Source organism: Ascidiella aspersa, chromosome 6, assembly GCF_963924565.1.
Source record: "Ascidiella aspersa chromosome 6, kaAscAspe10.2, whole genome shotgun sequence".
Taxonomy (NCBI): domain Eukaryota; kingdom Metazoa; phylum Chordata; class Ascidiacea; order Phlebobranchia; family Ascidiidae; genus Ascidiella; species Ascidiella aspersa.
Genome location: NC_139452.1, coordinates 11,285,247 through 11,305,455, shown reverse-complemented (window position 1 = coordinate 11,305,455; position 20,209 = coordinate 11,285,247). Strand labels below are relative to the sequence as shown.

The window sequence follows — 20,209 nt, the reverse complement described above, 5'->3', positions numbered from 1 at the left end:
ATTGACAATATTATTTTTACTTGGTTGAATGAATTTAGTAAAATTGCTTTAGTTTTAAAATATTTTAGGTAACTTTTTTGAGTTACATGGTATAGCCATGTTAAAAATGTTAAAATGGTGACGTATTTGCTAACCTCAAATTGTTCCTATATAGTTTTGCTTCGTGCGGTATCGCGTTACGATCGAAGGCTTTGTTGTACTTGGATACGACAGCGGTATTGTATTGTGACCAATACAAGGCCCGACTACTTAAAACCAAGCCTTTCAGCACACAGTTCCACTAACGCTGCCATTGGCGCTTCAAAGTACTCTAGGTGACGCCAAAAGTTGGCATACTTACAAAAGCGCAAGCTAAGTTAGCAAGATATTCCAAGAGCGACTTATAACAAGTGTATAGCCACAGGAGGTGTATTACCGGATTTAGACCGAGGTATTCAACTATAATATGTGTCATAGGCGGTAACATGGTTATCCACGATCGTTTTATCATTTCATGTGAAAAACGTAACCTAGAAGAGTAAAATAAGAGTATAAACTACGGACATACCAAGTTAGAACAATTAAAGAATGGTTAATGAGTGAAATTAAAGTTTAGTGAAACATAATTTCCTATTGAAAAACATGGCAGCAGGCCTACTACAATAAGCGTCAAACCGGGCAATAGTTTAATGTGAATTACCAACTGTCTTTAAATTTAAAATTAACTTGAATTGTATACGACTTAACTATTTCTGCTTGATAGAACGGTAGCAGGTAACTCCTTAAAAATGGGATGCGGACAGTCCCTACCCAAGGAACCCCGCGTTGTCATAGTGGGGGCAGGCTACATAGGATCCTATCTAGGGTTCAAGTTGCAGAAGGAAACGTTTTGCAGTGTTACCGTTGTGGACCCAAAGGATGCAATGCTGCACAATATTGGTGCTTTAAGGTGTATAGTCGAACCTGGTAAGTTTAGTATTTGGTTACAGACAAAATGTTTTCATGCTATTAAGAATTGATATGATCACAATACGACAATAATATCCCTTGATTTATTTTATATGTCTATGATCCGCTTCAAATATATTACAAACCATTACGTCATAATAGTTTCAAAGTATCTGCAATTTTACCAACAAGCAGTAGGCTAATTGATAATATTATATTTAAAAATAAACTTCAGCTACCCACTGTTTCATTGCATGGCGTAATATAGCATACACCATTTCAGAGTTTATGAAAAATGTCTTTATTCCGTACTCTCAATTCCTGACCAGCTTTGTGCAACAGAGCGTGACGTCAATAAAGAAAGACAAGAATCACGTTATCCTAAAAAACGGCAAAAAGGTATTTGCTATTTCTGAATTTTTAGTTTAAGTAATGCTATTTTTGCTATTTTTCTCAAATGTTTATCTTGTTTTTTCTTGCTTTGTTTGGTGAAATACTTTGAAAGATTTTTTGCAGCTCCCCTACGAATATCTAGTAATTGCTACAGGATCCAACAATCCGTTTCCGGGCAAATTTGGGGATCAATATAAAATTTCCTCCGAGGAAGGTAGAAATATGTACAAAAATATGAATGACGCGGTAAGCAAAAACTAATACTAAAGAGTAAAATTGTAGCTTCATGTTGCATTTTTCCTGTATTTGTAAAACGTTTACCTAACAGATAAACACATTGGTCTTGGTATAGTTGGCCCGAAAAATTGAATTAGCTTGACCGGTTGAAACGACTGGTAAACTTTAAATATTATTTTTTTTGGTATTAATTGGTCGGTTATCACCACTCAGAGTTTTTAAGAGCACGGATTACAGTAATATCGGTACACTTGTGATACCAAGAGTAATTTGGGCGCCGACTTGAAACCAAATTAATATAGCATTTTTAGCGACTGTTTTTTTACATTAAAAACTTTACAGAAAAACAAACAGAAAAATACCTAAACAAGAATAGGTTTACTTCAATTCGTAACGTTAAAACAAAAGTTAAGACATACCAACCTGGTTGTTATGCGCTTTGCAAATATCAAATTTAACAATTTGAAACACTTGACTATAAAGTATTGACATTATTGGTATAGTACCGATCGGAGGTACTTTTTCTTGAAATATTAGGTATCCAAATCGAAATTTTCGTACATTTTAGCATACTTTCAATTAGCTGCTTGACAATGACCTTGTTCGTTGTAGGTGAAAAAAGCACACAGAGTTCTTTGCGTTGGCGGAGGTGCAGTTGGTGTAGAGTTGGCTGGAGAAATAAAAACGGATTACCCAGATAAACAGGTGAGATAATTGAAAAATATATAGATAACAAACAAAATTGTACCCACTGTTCCCGCTTCTCGTGTTCTTGCGTCCAAATAGTAAATTAGAACAATGCCGATCCTGCGGTCCTGGTTTAAATTATACTTCGACGCAGTAATTTCTTATTTTCTTTCCTATGGCGTTTAGTTGCTGACTGGTCTTGGTTGGAATTTGGTGAATTGCTGTTACGATAAATTAAACTGCTATATTTACTCGGGTTTGCAGTTTCATTTGACAAAGTTGCTGTCAATTACTTAATCATGGTAATTTTCCTTTAAAAAGGTCTCTTTGTCTTCTGCAGTAATCGAAACGATGTGAAAAAGAAAATCAGCATATATTTTGGTAGGTTATCATCGTTCATCCAACCAAAGTGTTGGTGTCGTCGAGATTACCCAAGGAGCTACAAGAATCTCTTCAACAAAAACTTGACCGCAAAGACATCGAGCTTGTTCTTGGTAAAGGAACGACTTTTAATAAGCATGCCAATAATCAAAAGAATGCGCCGCCATTTTCGGTTATTAGTAAAAGAGCAAGCTATTGTTACCAACATTTAATGTCTTTTTAATTGTTTTCACCAGTTATTCTCATTATTGTTAAGGTTACGGACAATTAAATTAACACATAAATGAACATACAATAGGCCCAAGTAATCTAACTTGTAAAACATTGCATTGGGCGAAAAATAAATAGTCAAATACGTTTGTTTAATTTTGCAAAAAAATGAAATTAATCACTTTTTTAAGATCCGCTTTTTTACCGGCTGACAAAATCATGCCAATGTGTTGTACATAAAAAAATCACACAGTATGGTCGTTTAATAGGGTTCTATATAAAGTAATTCGTTTAATCATGTTTACTTTAAAACCTTACCCAGTTCACTTTTTCATCTCGATTTTCTGACCGAACGATTTATTAACAGACGACCGAGTGAACAACCTCGACACGCTGCAACTCAACAAGCACGTTGAAAACCAAAAAGTGACGACGCAGAACGGAAAAGAGATAGAGGTGGATTTGGTGTTGGACTGCAGTGGAATCAAAATCGCGTCGCAGTTCTGCAAACCTGCTTTAGGTAAAGTTTACGAGTTTAATAGCCGTTGAAGATATAGGGTCACTCAGAAAGGTCTTACACATACACTTTTACGGCATTTTAGTGTATAGGCTACAAGTATGAGAAATATTTTTCACAAGAAATTCAGCGTTGCTGAGCTTGAAGATAACTATTCTTGTCATTAAGGGGGTCCGATAATGACGAATCGGGGACGATAAAGATGCCAAGTGGGAGTATCGGTACTCGTCCGATACTAGGCTGGTATCGGTGCCGATCCGAGACGAAATTAATATAGAAATTTCAGCAATGATTTGCGATTGAACGCAGCAATTCTACCAAAGGGTAATTTTTTGAAAATTGTTTGTGAACAACTCGAGTTGGGCTAATTTTTTTTGCGATAAAACAAATTGGGCGAAATAATCAGGAAAACATATACGTTGGGACGTTTAAATTACATAAATTTTTGTTTGAGCCTAGTAATGATCTCATTTGGTATCGGATCGGATCGGATCACGATACTTTATGACCAAGATATCGGGTATCGTAATAAAATGACGGCGCTCTTTTACTTATGTACGTGAAAATTAATAAAAAAAAAACTTTCTTCATATGCCGCATACCACAACACATATTGTTTGGGTTAGGGTGCGGGTTAGCGTTTGGTTGAAGGTGGGTCAAGTTATTATTAATAATAAACATAAATTACTTGACCCACCCTCACCCAAACGCTAACCCGCACCCTAACCCAAACAATATGCGTTGTGGTGTGCGGTATTATTTTGTTTTGGTTTTTGCATAACTTTTCACGTACATAAGTAAAAGAGCGCCGAAATGTCTAGTAGCATCGGACATCACTACTTGACATACCCCGGTTAATTCAAGAAGCTATACTGAAGCAGTTGGCATTCAAACTTGTGTAGTTCAATCTTAAGTCAATATATATTAGCAGTATGCAAAATGGATGTCCGATACGTGGTAATTTGTTCTCATACCGATATCCGAAACTTTGAAAAAGCATCGCGGTCGAATCGATATCAAATTACGTCACTATACTAAGAACAAGTAAAATAGGTGAAATTCAAACTTCGTATGCCTTTCTATTAGGCCATAATTTGCTCTAGTGTTAAAAAAGTTTAGTTACCTCCAGTTTTTAAACTACTGTTTTGTGATAAATTTAGCTTTCAAGATAGAATCGCTGTGTTGGAACCCCGTTTCAGGCTATAGTTTCTACATTAATCTGTTAGCGGATGGTCACCCATATCACCCTTGTATCGGACAATATTTTCGGACATCCCTATAGTTTGCAGTATAAAATTAATATTTAGGGCTCATTCTAAAACCAAACTGCCATAAAGTATCCTAATGTTTTTTGAATATCTATATTATTTGAACTCTAAAGAGGGAGCGATGAAAGAATCAGGAGCCATCAAAGTGGGGAGCGACTTATTGGTCGAAGGTTGCTCAAACATCTTCGCGATTGGAGATGTTAATGATACTAACGTTCAGAAAATGATGTATACCGGTACGTTCCAGGCCAACACAGTAGCCGAAAACCTTAAGGCTCTTATTCAAGGTGCACCCACAACTTCATACCAGCCAGGTATGTCCTCAAAAAAGAAAAAAACTGAACATCAGGACACCACGCAGACCTTCATTATTCCAATCCTTACTACACCACTAAATATAATAGTTTTCTCTCGATAGATAACAAGTTGTTAGTTGAAATAGTATTTCATAAAATTTACAACAATTCAATACCAGTATAATTGTATCAGGCCTATATGTTATTTCGACCTCATACCGTTAGTCAAGTTATTCTTTCAGCCCAACATTGACTTGAGTTTTGTATAACACCTTATCCACGTAAATAATTACGAACATTTGTTTGTTTCAGGTGATTTTGGGATGGTCGTGACAATTGGTCGATACGACGGAGTCGGATTTTTTGGTGGCAAAGTGTTAGATGAAGATGAATGTAGAGCATTCAAATCAGAAAATCTTCTCAACGAAATGGTATGGACTCAGAGGGGTCTATCCGTACCAGAATAATTATTGCGTAAATGTTTTGCCGTTGTTAAGTGATCGCCTTTGAACAATGTTTGCTGGATTTTTTTATAGCGTAAGCCCCATGCATATTAAAAATATCCAATCGAATTTACATTGAGCGGTCGTTTGTCTTTGAGACTTTTAGTGCTTTGATTGTTGATGGAACAAAATTGCAGCAGCAAAAAACAAAGATTAGGCTAATTTCATTTACACTGGTTTAAAGGAAAATGATTTTACAAAATAATTAGTTTTTTTTAACTCAAATAAGCAAGAAGTATTATGCGTTTAAAACAGGGTTCATTAAACGTTATTGTTTACAAAACGACGGATATAACTATATTGATTGGCGGTCGCGGGCTGGAAAACTGTAAATTTTAAAGATCATTGGCCGGAGTTTTGTTGACCATATTTTACTTAATTATCATTAAAGGAGTAAACAATAAATGATTTTTAAAACATATGGGTTAGTGAGCTTTATGAAACTGACATTTAGTTTGAAAATTTAGCTTAGCCTTGCATCTAAAAAAAAACGGTAATAAACATAATATCGTTGTTTTGTGGAAATATGAAGAATTCAACCGGCAGGTAGGATTTAACCTTCAGGCCGTCGTTTCGTGACCCCTCCTTTAAAATATGGCAAATAAAAAAAATATTTCCGGTTCTCGATACGAAAACAAATCTTGTTTTTACTTTCATACTTGAAATGGTAAAATATTCACTTTTTGATCCTGAAGGCCATTTGAGATTAAATAAAAGACAACCCTAATTAAATACAGTTAAAGCCATTTAGACCAAAGTTGGCTGTCAAACTGTCGCAGTATCTTCGTATGTTGTTTCTAAATATTGAAGACTCCAAAAAGTATTTTTGATTGTTTAGGATTCTAGTTTTTGTTTTCTTGCTTCTAAGTTAATAGTTTTGTTAATAAACGCGTTACTATGTGTCGTCATTTCATTACCGACATAATAATGGCATATACCTATGTGATTGCCTTACAATACGCCGCTACAAAACAATAAGAGTTCCGCCTAATTACATACAAATATTTGTAAAAAATTAAATGTTTACCTATTTTCACAAACTTATTATTTCTGTTAACCGTGGATTATAAACATTCTATGTATTCGTGGTTGCTTGTATATGCTTGAATAGTTTGTCACGCAATAGCGATCAGCAATTTTGCTGTTTACTTATTTTTTCAGCGGAGGCTCTTTTCGATTTAGCCATATATAAGCATCAATTTATCAATTAAAATATAGGTAAAACGGTCAAGTTGCACTTTGAAATATTGACAGGGGCATACTTACGACAAAACCTAGCCTTGGGAAGGTTTGAATAATAAGGAGTGCTCTAAAATTACCGGACAACATGAGCTCGACCGACATGCAAAGCAAAACCGCCAATTCCAACGAAATCGAAGAAAACATGGCGACCGATAGCGACGAGTGCAAGGAGAAAAAGGCCACCGAGGAAGTTTCTCAGATCCTTACGATGTTTTCCGACTCCGTGTCCGACTTTGGCAAGACCCCTCAGTCTTTTGAACTTACGAGCAGGCCAATACCCAACAGTCGCATGGACACGCACGCTGACATAATGGCGGACGAAGTTGGTGACGAAGTTGGTGACCAAGAAGCATGTCACGAAAATTCGTCGCCGCCTATTTCTTCTTCCTCAAGCTCCTCATCAGACAATGATGTAAGCCTGAAATATGGATGTTATACACTAATAGCGTTGAAAACATTGCTATCCCATTTATATAGCACTTCATAGCCAGTCTGTGTTTTGTGGCAGGTGCACACTCAACCAATATTTTTCCTTACAAAACTTTAAAATAGGTTGAGTTGTGTTACAATTCTGAACGTCTGGTGTGCTAAAACTTGAATACACACCAAAAAATTTGGTGCTGCACACTCAAGATCTAAAAGAAAAGTGCCTTGAATTCCTAAATGGCTTCTTGTTGGTTGTTTTTTTTTTGTTCGACCTACCAATCCTTTGCTGATTTAGTGAACTTTACTTTCTGCATTTTTCACTGGGTTCGCTGTTAGATATCAGTTTTAATTTAGTTAAATTAAATTCTAGGAAGATGAATCTGAGGCGGAAAGTTCCGAACTGGACGAGGAAGAATGTAATCGAAGGCGCTCGCAGTGCATCGGTGAAATGACGACAATTGAAAAGCAGTTTATGGAGATTAGAGACCAGTATGATTTGTTACCTTGCCATAAAAGCAATAATCTTGCATACAATACATAGTCATACATGTAATTTTGTTTTGTTCCTCACCTGTTAAGGTTGTAAATTGGGAGTGTAAAATTACTAGTGTGGCTGTAGTTTGTAATTGGGGCTATGTTTTCACATAACTTGCCTAAAGTTATACACAACTGTACTGAAGTTACTTAAATAATTTTTGTATATTTTTTTCTTGTTGATGCTGAGAACAATAAGAGTGTGACACTGGTCTTTGTACTAAGAAGTGTAGTTACTGTTTTTTTTTTTTATTTGATTGATAATTTTATGGTTCTGTAGGTGTTGCATATAGTCCACATTTTTATACAGGTTATATCGAGAGCGCCACACACAAATAACAAAGAAGTTGAATGAAGTAAATGCAGGAACTGCACCAGAGTACATTCAACAGGTGGAAACTCTTGAGAAAAGCAATCGAATTAGGATGCAGGTAAATGTTAAAATGACAAACTACCTATTCAGTTAGAGTAAAAATTTGTAATTTATTTTTACGATTTACAGGTTTCAGATTTTATGAAAAAACTTCGGGTTGAATCATTACAGACAATTTTGCAGGCAGATAAAATGGCAAACACTCAACACCTAAATGTAAGTGTATCAAAAATTTGTTTTTCCCTTCTACAAAAAATCATATATTTCACAATATAACTAACTGCATGGTCACCAGGCAAAACTGATAAAATAAAATAACAATAATTTCAATACTATTTGTTTTTAATAAATGGTGTAGCAATTAAAATCTGTTCAGTAAAAACAATTAAACAGCTGTACACAATACAAAGAATGGGGTTTATGCTGTTTGTAATATTACAAAAAAATACTGTAATACCTCTCCAGAATGAAAAGAAATTGCTCACAGAGCAAATCCAGTCAGAAATTGATGAAAAAATCCACCGTCTGGAGGAGGATCGCAACAATGTGGACTTGTCAACTGAGTTGTGGACCGATTCTATCGACAAGAAGGACTTTGAGCTGAAGAAAAAGCACAAACGCAAAGAAGACAGTGAACAAGCGTTTAGTTTCGGAACGATCAAGCGACGAAAGAAGCCTGTCACTGTCACAGATATCCTTATGAATAAATATTGTGTTGTGGTTTGGTATGGGGAATGTCTCATATCAAAACTCAATATCATGTTACAAGTTACGTTTTTCTTGTGCAATTTGGATTTCTAGTTTCTTAATGTCTTTTTCGAAATCATAAATCAATTATGGTTAGTTAGTGGCATTACATAGTTTAACCAGCGCTAACAGTTTGTCTTGAATAGAATTCCATTTCCAAACGATTTTCCTTAACGCACACTCTTGAATGCCAAAACGTCCATATATTGTCTACATGCTGAGAGATAGTGATATCATGGACGATTGGACTTCAATTAAAATGGCCTTAAGTATCAGTCAAAGACACAAAAATTCTTCAAAAGGCAAGTATCCTTAAATTTAAACGTATTTATTGATATCATTTCATACTAATGAATGTTTTATTTTTAGGTTTTAAGAAACGCCTTCCTTGTCGATATGAGGATGGCAAGCTGATTTATGCTGGAAAAAACTTTCAGAAAGGACAATTGGTCACAATACGCAACAGAGATACAACAACACAGTATGATCATTACTGCCGTTCAATGATTTTAAAACAATTTAATAATTTGTCATTAAGATGATTTTTTAAGATTCTGTCAAAGATACTACTTAAATATAAAACTTTTTGCAGGGGAACGATTGCCGGAATAGGCCATACAGAAGTCCTTGTGCAGCAAACTAACGGAGTCAAATCAAAGCTTCATTTCCACCAACTTCAAAGAGGCAAATACTCGCTGCAACACCGTTGACATTTTTTGTTAAAAAAATATATTATATATTCTAACAAATGGCTGCAAGAGGTGAATCCATAAGGTTGCAGAGATGAAAAAGTCCTATGGAAGCTTGTGTTTGCCGTTTATAACATTTCGAATCTTTTCTAAAACCGTGTAGTGACAAATTTTGTTTACAATGTTATATCCTCTATTTTATGATGAAATAAAGACTTGTTACTGCCGCATTTAGCAGTGATGTATTGACTGGAATTATTACCTAATCCGCTCATGGTGTTTTTACCATATAAAATATCATGGTCAGTTGTATTTTAATTTCGGTTGCACTAGACCAGTTGTTGGACGGAAAAATAAGACAGATTCTGCCCAAAGTCGATATTGCAAACTTCATTTGAAATATCGTTTGCGTTTAAAGTACTATTTCGGCCTTAAAAAATCGTTGCTGAAATTCGTGCTTATTAAGTATGTTCGACACTTCATATTTTATTGAGATACCCGATGCAGTGGGCAAAAGATATCGCGATCCAATGCCAGATGACGCCATCACTATAGCTCAACAAGCTAAATTGAAACGTTCCTTGGTAATTTTTCCCCTGATTTTAAGGCCACACTTTGTTTTGAAGTTGAGTAGTTTTGTTACCATTTACCTTCTATTTTTTTACTAAATTTACATTTTAGAAAGATTTATTTGTTATCAAATCGGCACTGACACTAACCTAGTAACGGAAGAGTTCCAATACTACCACTTGGCATCGAGTATCGGCTCCGATTCGATATTATCGGACACCCCTAGTGACTTTATTTATATTGTATAAATGGTAAAATATTGTGGGCGTTCTTTAACACGCTTGAGTAACTTTGTCGGCGTGCGCATTGTGTGATCACAACTAAGCGATTGTTGCGTCAGTTCAGAGAACAGCTGATTACGTATAATTAACTTTCATTAAACACGCGTTTATGTCTAATCTGTCGTAAAGATTAATACCCCGTTTGAATCGAAAGCTGAATCGTTGAGACGAGCGGAACAGTAGATATCAAACTGATTAATATATCAACAGTAGCAGTTTAATATTTCAGACTTCACAGTGGTCATTTAGTTTATCGCTGTAAAAATACAAAAAGAGTTAAGAAATGTGATAAAGCGCAATTATTTACAAACATATTATGTTTTTCAAGATCGATTATTATCAATACTGGTTGTTTATAAATTACTAACTGTTAGACATGCAATATGTTTAAAATCATTTAAAAAATTCATCATCTTTTTTTAAGGAATTGTTAGTCTGGGTTGTAAAATACATATATAAAAAATATGAATGGTGTCGAAAATTCTGTGCCTACTGAATTAGAAGAAGATGTTGTTAATCCCTGGGAAGTACAATCATCAAGCAACAAAGGCGTTGACTATGACAAGTTAATAGGTTGGTAGTTTTTGTGGTAACTATAGGCCTATAGCAGTACCAGTGCATTGGTAAATTTTACTTACCAATTTTATGTTTTATACTATAATCCTTTTTTATTCTAATAAAAAAGCAAATTACAGTTTTAAACAAATGTGTGCTTCATATACTGACAGCTGAAAAATAACAAAATAAGTTGTAACACTAATAATTAGTTGCTTGATTTGGCCCGGTTGTTGAACTATAGATTTTCTGTATGAATATTCTTAAGACTTAAATTATTGCAAAATCTCAGCAGTCTGTTCCAATGAAATGAAGATGTCTTCAACTAAAAATCTTTGGTAACCACTTATATTGTAAATAACATATGTTGTTTTCGTGGCCTGGGACTAATATCAATTTTATATTAGGCCCACCATTTTCAACTGATTTTATACCACTTGTTTCTACTTTTCAGTAAGGTTTGGATCATCCAAAATCGATGACGAACTGTTGAAAAGATTTGAAAAGCTCGTTACTTCCAGGGGCAAAAGAGTTCATCAATTTTTAAAGCGAGGCATATTCTTCTCACACAGGTATTGATCGATCAGTGATCAGTGAATCAACACAGCATAACAGTAAGATGAAATGATAGGTTGTCAAACTTGTCATGTTAAAGTTTAGGTATGACTGAAATGTGCACTTTTTTACAGTTCAATTGTTATGCCAGTATTTCCTAAAATATTTATAATGCAGATATGCGTAGCTAAGGGCGCCGACCACTTAAACTTATGTCCTTAAAGTAAATGGGAGGCAACCCTCTGTCATGTGTGCCAGGGGTGACATACTGTAAGCTACTGACACAATTTATTGACTAAATTGATGTTATTATACTTAATTAACAGACACCATAAATCGTCGTATCCCTAACAATTGGTATGGTTTAATAATTTGTAACATTTGAACGTGTTGGACTGTTGGCAAACGGACTACCACCCCTGTACTAGTTCATTGTGCTTTTATTGCATGCTTAATTTAACGTTATTTGAATGGTTCTTCAGGGAGTTTGATCGTATCGTCACACTCAGTGAACAAAACAAGCCATTTTATCTGTATACTGGAAGAGGACCCTCATCAGAAGCAATGCATCTGGGCCATTTAATCCCTTTCATGATGACTCAGTAGGTTAATCTATACCAAAGGACAAGTATATATATCATTTTAATTAAAAATAATCTCTAAAATATGTTCCAAGGCACACATTTGTCATTATTTGATATTAAAGGCTGATTCTTTCACAGATATTTGCAAGATGTTTTTGATGTTCCTGTAGTTATTCAATTAACTGACGACGAAAAATTTTTCTGGAAAGATTTGACACTGGAAGAATGCGAGCGCTTGTCATTTGAAAACAGTAAAGATATCATAGCTTGTGGGTTCAATCCAAAAAAGACCTTCATTTTCTCTGATCTGAATTATATAGGGTAGGTTAAACAAACTAACCTTTAATTAGTATAGTTCTGCAACTTTATTTCTTTAGACTTTTATATTATTTATAGAAGCAATGTGTAGTTGTAATTGTATTAAAGTTCCAAATCAGAAAAGGAAAATATGTTGTTATTTCTACCTTGAATAATGAATGTTAAATATGAGATTTTGTTTTCAAAATCAATCAACATTACCACTTAGCACATTGATTCTCAAACATTTTTAGCTTGCTCACTTAAAAATAACCAAAAAAAATATTGTGACAAACTTTTTACAAAATCATAACACCTTAACTTGACAATCTTCCCTAACACATGTGGTATGGCAAGGCAGTAGTTAATTTCATAATTCTATCATTGGTCCAATTGTATAGAATAAATCCTTGTGGATGCATACGCTCACAATGCTAAAATTTAGTCGTTGTTTAACCCTTTTGCCAACTTACATCAAATGTTCTATGCTTTTGTTGTGTGTATTGCCAGCCTTTTATTACGTTTTATACAAGTACAAAAAAAAAACATAAATACCTTACATTGCCAACTATGCCAGAATACTACCGTGCAAATAGTATATGTCAAGTTTAACGCAGTAGATTTATATAATTAAACTGTTAAATAGCCTATTATATATACTAGCCTGTGATATGCCAGAGTATTTCATCTAGAAGTTGCGAAAATTTATTATTATATTCAAATACTCTATTGGTGTATGAGGAAACAATTCGCTTTTTTAAACTTTTCTACTTCTTTCTTTCAGGTCTTCTAAAGCTTTTTATTGGAACATGAAGAGAGTTGAGAAGTGTGTGACTTTTAATCAAGTAAAGGGAATATTTGGTTTTGGTGACAGTGATTGCATTGGTAAGCATCTTACATCCCGAACACCAGTCCTTTTCACTGCTTTGGCAAAGACAGTTGAAATGAAACAGAATAAATCAGCTGTTAACTGTTTTAAATGCATGTAAATTACAAAAAAACATTTAAAAATTTTTGACAAATAGTATCTTTAAGAAAGGTTTTCAAATGTGATGCTATCCCATAAATACTTTTAAAACACATTTTAAAATATATTTCAGATCAACAGATCGAGTTTTTCAAAAGCTTTGTTTGCTAGAAAAAAAATTGGTATATTTTTTTTATAAAAAGCGTCGTGTTTAGCCATCATGCATACAACATACACATTACACAAGCCTAAACCATTTTTGGCAGGCAAGATCAGTTTTCCAGCTATTCAAGCGTGTCCTTCTTTCTCCTCCAGTTTTCCACACATATTTAACGGCAGAAAAGATATCGCCTGTCTTATACCCTGCGCCATAGATCAGGTTAGTGTATCCACATCGGTGATTCTTAAACTTAAGCAATGGACCCTTTATTGTCTGTGAGAAAGTTGCACAATAGGCCTGCATAGCATATTCAAACTAAATTTGCTGAGCATATGCTTTTCACTAAGTTACAATAGTAAATCATACATTGAGTAGTAAAATATGAGTATCACGTTACAAAAATTAGTGTATTGTATGTTCTTTTCAATTTTGTTTCTTTAAAAGAAAAACGGGGACGTCATTTTATTGGCAAGACTCATTGTTAAAATTTAGTTTAATACAACTGTGTTTTCTGGTTATCTTGTAACAAAGCTTTTTTTTCTTTAAAAGGACCCATACTTTCGTATGACAAGGGATGTCGCTCCCCGCTTGCACTTTCAAAAGCCGTCGCTACTTCATTCGGTATTCTTCTCCGCTCTGCAAGGAGCGCAGACCAAGATGAGCTCGAGCGATCCAACTTCCTCAGTCTTCCTAACTGACAGCGCTGCTCAGATCAAAAAGAAGGTGAGTCGCAACTTATGTGTTAGCTAGAGAAAAAGAAAGATGGACTTTACAGAAGGCGATCTAAAATATGTGGTTGGTCAACTGATCCGTTTAGAAAGCAACTGTTGCCTCGGTATAGCAATTACATTAGTTTACCGTTTTGCAATAAACAATTATGGATAATGACCTACTAATAGACTAGGTGGTTATATTGACATACTAATACACCCTTGTGCATATTAATTGAAACAAGCAATTAAAAAGGCCAAAATAGTGAATATTTTTAATTTCACTTGTTTTTTTATTGTATAACCCTTACAAATGGACACATTAGTAACAGGTATGACCTCCTTTATTCTTCAACACCATTTGAACGCGGTTTGGCATCGAATCCACCAAGTTTGAACAGTCAGTCAGGATTTTCATGTCCCTGTACCATACCTGAATCAGCTTATCCATCGTCGTACGTCCACTCCACGAAGGCGACTTTTGCAGACAGATAAATTCTCAATTGGATTCAAATCCGAGAGTTGCCAGGCCAATCCAATACCTTTATATGCTTCTCATTCATGAAATTATTCACCATTTTGGATGTGTGACACGGGGCAAGGTCTCTGAAATATTCCAGAACCGTCAGGATATGTCTTTTCCAGTTCTGGAACCATTCTTCTTTGAAGGGTTTGAATGTACTGCAAAGAGCGCATCATTCCAACGCATGGATGTAGGCTGCCAACACCATAGTAGCCGAAACAGGCCCAGAACATCATTTTTGTGGGTGGTTGACGCACTGGTCGATGTGAGAATTACGACGTTTTTTCCGAGTGTCCTGCGAACATGCTGACTTCGCTGTCCCTGGACGAAGAAATGGCTCTTGTCACTGAATATGACTTTTCTCCATTGTTCTATCCTCCAATTCTTGTATTTTTCGCCCACTTATATCGTTTGGCTCTCATTACTTTAGTTAAAAGTTGTTTCTTCACTGACCTTCTGGTTTTTCGACCAACTGCCAGACGCCTTCTACAAACGGGGAACAACTAATTTGGATTTCTCATTTCCTTTAAATCCCTACATAATGAGTCGCTCGTCTTGCGGGGGTCTTTTTTACTTTGTCGGAGTAAGTAGACATCGTCACTTGTCGTGGTTTTTCTCCTACGGCCACAATTTCCTTTGCGTTTAGGAGAAACCGATCCTGATTTGTTTTTAACCTGATGACTCGACTGACAGTTGCGAGGCTGACACCAACCACTTGTGCTATTTCTCGACACGTTTTAATTGTGTGTTCGTGCAGCGTAACGATTTCGTACTTTTCCTTGGTGTCATGTCTATGGCGGACGATAGTTGGAACTCAAATAACCACGTTTCTGAAATCTGACGCAATATCAGCTGAAGTAATGATTGCATCATCCTGATGCATAGCGCATGCGCAATGACCAATTTTTATATGCGAATAACATCTGATATAACACTAAAACACTCGATAAAATGACAAGCAGGCCATATGGATACGTATACTGTTTTCTGGACTTGAAATGTGATTTAGCTTATAACAAATGAAAAACTCGTTTTGTTTCAATTAATATGCACAAGGGTGTAGACTAGGTGGTTATACTCTGAGTCACAGAATCCAGAGGCGAAAGAGCCGCATGTTGGCCACCAATTTTGTAAACATAGTCGTCAGCCGGCTTGTACAGTTTTATACCCGCTATTTTCTGCCACCACAGACTTACCAGTCAAACTAAATAATCCCAAGAGTAAGGGTGACGTTATCTGTGGTCAGTACGACTTCGGAGAGGGTCACATCACAGAAATACAGAAGTTTTTATCATATTGTTGAGCCTCAATGAAAGACACCATATATGTTTAATAACAACTGTGATCTAGCCCGTTCGTTTCTCGACTCGCTCCTTTTTGAGCCTGTATAGCGCAGTTGGTAGAGCCTCATCAGAATTTTTTTTCGAATAACACAATCTGGCTGAATCCGAATGGTGAAAACAAACGACTCTGGTTGAACGTTTTTGATAAAGATTAATCTAAGTACAGAACTTAGTAAACCGAAAATTAGTTTGTTTGGATATTATTATATTATATATATATTTCGCTACTAAAAGCATCACCATTATCTTAATTCGAATGAATTTGTTAAGCCTAGTAAGAAAGCTTTTTCTAATGCTCCAACGTTGCCTTACCTAGATTAACAAGTACGCCTTCTCTGGCGGCCAGGACACAGTGGAGGAGCACCGGAAGTTGGGAGGAAACTGCTCGGTGGACGTCTCCTTCCAGTACCTCCGCTTCTTCCTGGAGGACGACGAGGAACTTGAACAGATCCGAAAAGTGCTAACATTTTTTTTTGTTGCCTATATGTTTTGCGGTTGGCGTTGATCTTGAACGCCGAATTTAAACATCGACTTCCGATGTGTGGGGAATTTAAAATCTACTACAACAAGTCAATTGTAACTTAGAAAAGCATCTGATTAAATTCGATATGTTGTTTCGATTTGCGGCCGAAAATTGGATTCATATTCTCGTTTAACGAAAACGGACCCAGCTTAAAGTACACGTTCGGGTTTTATCACGAAATTCGTTATATGTTTAAATTATTATATGCTACAGCTGAAAAGTGCTCGTTTAGATACAGGCGACCCAAACCAAACCGCAACCCCATCATTGGGTCTCATCAAGTTTTTATGATCATCACGAAATACGTTATCTGTTAAAAGTTATTAAGTGCTAAAATGCGTAAACGCGTTTTGTACAATGCCGAGAGGTAACACATTCTTCAACGCAGGATTACTCCAGCGGAGCGATGTTGACCGGGGAACTCAAGCAGAGACTTATAAAACTTCTGCAAGAAATGGTTGCGCTACATCAAGAAAGGAGGTCAAAGGTACGAATCGATGATTTGTAGTTGGTCTCTTTGGTGTAATATTTTACTTCTTTGAAGAAGTGTGAAATTACTTCATTTATTCGGGAATTCTTGAGATAAAGGTTTCACTACAAATTCCACACAATGGAAAACGAAAAAAAGAGTCCGACGTGTGCATGCGCAGTACTAAATTTCAAAACTAATGAAGCTCAAAATGTAACTTGTAAAGAAGGAATAGCATACGTTAGAATATTTTCCAACCACCTATTGTGGGGAAATGAGATATATGACACCCCTGTGTGTGGTTTGTTGAACATTCACCTTGTTTTAGTTTTCTAAATGTGTCAAAATAGGGGGTAGAGTCGGAGCCTGACTCGCGACTCGACAAAATTGCCACATTTGCTTGAAGTCAGACTAGGAAATCGAAATCGGGTTCATATTTTAGCTGGAGTCGAAATCGGTTTGTTTTAAGCGACTTTGTAGCCCTAGACAAATTTAACTTGTTTTTGAGGTAAAGGCCCAAGTATTGTTACATTTAAAAGAAAAAATACGCTTAGAAACGCCTGTAGAGCTAACTGCACGCCTATACAAATTAAACTTGTTTTTGAAGTAAAGGCGCAAGTTTAGTTACTTTTTAAAGAAAAAATTGCAAATAGAAACGCCTGTAGGCTGCTAACTGCACGTCGCACACGTCGATTACCACAAAATTAGAGAATTAAAATAAAAAAATGTGTGCAGGTCGATCAGCAGGTTGTAGAACGATTCATGTCAATGGAGAGGTTCAACTGTGCCGACGACTACCCCCCGTTACCCACAGCTGCCGAAAAAAAGAAGAAAAAGAAAAAGGGCGGTTCCGCGGCCCCCGTGGAAACTGTAGTTGGCGATATGGCAACGGTCACTGTAACGTGATGTTGGTATTCGGCATTACTAGTGTTAAATTGTATGCTAGGGTTGTAATTTATTTATGTCTCATCATGGTGTGCAGCAATTTTGTGGCGGTATATAAGCTATTTAACCCACTGCGAAGTTGCCCAATCCCGGGCACTGTCTACGCCCTTCCCTTGCGTTGTTTTTAGGAAATTCCTGCTAGAAAGCCAACGATTAAACAAACTGGCAGAACCATCTACCGGTGCCAGTATTACCCGAGACAAAAAATACTTCTTGAAAGTAAACCATCATGAAAACGTTTTGCAAAGACATTTTTCTTTGTTTAGAGTATAGATGTACTAAAATAGGTTTACTTCATTAAAGTTTTAATTTTGAAAGTAATCTTCGTATCTTACTACACATATTTTAATTTCAATACATTTTAATAAGTTATTTTCGATTTGCATTGTTAAATTGCTACGTTTGTTTCGGCACTTGGAGCAACGGTACATTTGTTGTCTACTGGTCTCCTAAGTCCTCTGTAACAGATACTGACACTTGTCCAGTTTTCTAATTCATCTCCACTACGCAGTACTCGTTACAAAGCTTCGTCTTGAGTTTACTTAGTACTTCTGGTTTTGTTTTTTGTACATTTTTTCTATCGGGATTTATGTGTTGTTAGATTTAGGTTTGAGATTTTAGTAAAAGAAAAAACAAGGAAATCCTTTTTGATCTTTTGTGCCATGCGTTCTGAGCAAGATTTCACCAAAGTTTTAGAAAGTTAAGCATTACAACGACCTGAATCATAATAATTAATCTCGAACATATTTCTAATTTCCCATGTTTATTTGCCTTACAGAAATTTCCATGAAAAGAATTGGGTCACCAGACTTCGCTGTCTAACTTATACGCTTAATTATTTAGGTTTCCGCGATAAATGTTGAGAAACACTACTTCTTTATATTTTGCAATTATTCCACTCAAATTTTCTTGAATGTTTGTATTTTTAAGGGACACAACAAAACTGTGCAGGTATAACAAAATGAATTCGAAAGGATTTCCTTTTTTGTTCACACAAGTTTTCATATGCAATTTTTTCCTTTTATTATGTCTTAAAAAAGGTAAAATGGGTACAATGTCTTCATATGTTAATATTCATTCTGCTTATTGAAATTTATTAGGTGAAAAAAAATAAAACTAAAAAGTCACGAAGAGAACAAAGCACGGTTGGTGTTTTATTTTCCGCAAAGTGGTTATCACGATGACAAAGCAGAGGCCATGCAGTGATTTTAATGCAACTTTCATTGCCACACAATCATACATGTTGTAAATTTTCCATAACCTGTATGAATTTCTTGTTCGCAACCAGATACTCCAATATGTTCAATTGTATTTATTGCATCCTATTTGTAAAATGATAAAACAAATTGACGCAAAGCACACGATTGAGAAAGGAAAGAAGGCCACAGAATGACGTTTCGTAAGTAACGAAGGAAAATGGCGCAAGGCGAGTCTGTGATGTATAGGGATCAGATTTATAATTTTAATAAGAAAACATCACTACATCATGTCAATACCTTATTTTGTAGCTCTGGGTCTACAAACTCAAAGTTTAATACGACATTCCTTTAGCCATAGAAATAATAGCAGAATGACGATTTGAGCTTCTGATCACATGAATAAGAATATGAAACCATGAAAGCTCTACAAGTGATCGCGGTGGAAGCGTGTTTGGAAGAAGTTCAGCTACTTCAGAGTTTAAACACAAGGAGGTGAGCAATCTCATCGACGACCTTAACTACTCTGAGAAGCAGCAGAAACTTTGGTATCCCGACTTAAAAATAAAACTGTCTTGGAACAAGAGCTTCCATAACATTTTATCGTTAAGGAAAAAATAATTGTTCCATAGTTTTGCAAGCAGGAGGATTTGTTTACTGCAAAGACATCCAAGGGCTTCTGCTAAAAATGGGAGGGCTAAAATATAGATCTTAAGAGAGGCGCTTGTTCATAGACAGTTCGAAAAGTTTAATGTTTGCATTGCTACATAACGTTAATCAAAGAGTTGCAAACCAGAAAATTCACGAGAGTTGGTGAAGCTAGCCTTATCAATCAACCTTTAATTGCCAGAGTGCCAGAGAGGAAATTATCAATCCACTACTGCACATCAAACTTGTCTTGATGAAGCAGTTTGTGAAAGCCTTGCCTACAATTGGGAAAAATAAGGTGAAAGCAGGCATTTTTGATTTCATTTTTAATTCATCAAAGATGGACGTTTTGTGCAGTTTATGACATGACAGAAAAGAACCCCTGCTTATCCATCATTTGCTTTAGTAACACAGAAAGTTCGTGGAAACATAAAAGCCAAAATCACTGAATTA

The 20,209-nt window shown here is 35.7% G+C and overlaps 2 protein-coding genes across 2 annotated transcripts; both read left to right on the top strand.

Moving 5' to 3' along the window:
* The first annotated feature begins 660 nt into the window (after positions 1-660).
* On the top strand, positions 661-19,244 carry LOC146139718 (tryptophan--tRNA ligase, cytoplasmic-like). The gene is made up of 18 exons (XM_083392256.1): positions 661-945; positions 1,211-1,326; positions 1,444-1,566; positions 2,170-2,262; positions 2,630-2,738; positions 3,203-3,355; positions 4,734-4,934; positions 7,462-7,479; positions 10,786-10,854; positions 11,291-11,408; positions 11,874-11,993; positions 12,114-12,296; positions 13,057-13,157; positions 13,506-13,618; positions 13,949-14,122; positions 16,292-16,432; positions 16,887-16,985; positions 17,703-19,244. Exons 1-18 carry the CDS (start codon positions 768-770, stop codon positions 17,871-17,873), a joined length of 2,280 nt encoding a protein of 759 aa, XP_083248382.1. The 5' UTR covers positions 661-767; the 3' UTR covers positions 17,874-19,244.
* Positions 6,615-9,651, top strand: LOC146139719 (breast cancer metastasis-suppressor 1-like protein). The gene is made up of 8 exons (XM_083392257.1): positions 6,615-7,073; positions 7,458-7,576; positions 7,932-8,052; positions 8,124-8,210; positions 8,460-8,685; positions 8,939-9,043; positions 9,111-9,222; positions 9,334-9,651. Exons 1-8 carry the CDS (start codon positions 6,747-6,749, stop codon positions 9,449-9,451), a joined length of 1,215 nt encoding a protein of 404 aa, XP_083248383.1. The 5' UTR covers positions 6,615-6,746; the 3' UTR covers positions 9,452-9,651.
* Positions 19,245-20,209: the final 965 nt, after the last annotated feature.

Bases quoted from the DNA above. Each gene is read 5' to 3' on its own strand.
- LOC146139718 (XM_083392256.1), top strand. From the start codon at position 768: ATGGGATGCGGACAGTCCCTACCCAAGGAACCCCGCGTTGTCATAGTG. The intron at 16,433-16,886 runs GTGCTAACATTT...TCTTCAACGCAG, and splicing joins AACTTGAACAGATCCGAAAA to GATTACTCCAGCGGAGCGAT. The intron at 16,986-17,702 runs GTACGAATCGAT...AAATGTGTGCAG, and splicing joins ATCAAGAAAGGAGGTCAAAG to GTCGATCAGCAGGTTGTAGA.
- LOC146139719 (XM_083392257.1), top strand. From the start codon at position 6,747: ATGAGCTCGACCGACATGCAAAGCAAAACCGCCAATTCCAACGAAATC. The intron at 8,211-8,459 runs GTAAGTGTATCA...ATACCTCTCCAG, and splicing joins CAAACACTCAACACCTAAAT to AATGAAAAGAAATTGCTCAC. The intron at 9,223-9,333 runs GTATGATCATTA...AACTTTTTGCAG, and splicing joins AACAGAGATACAACAACACA to GGGAACGATTGCCGGAATAG.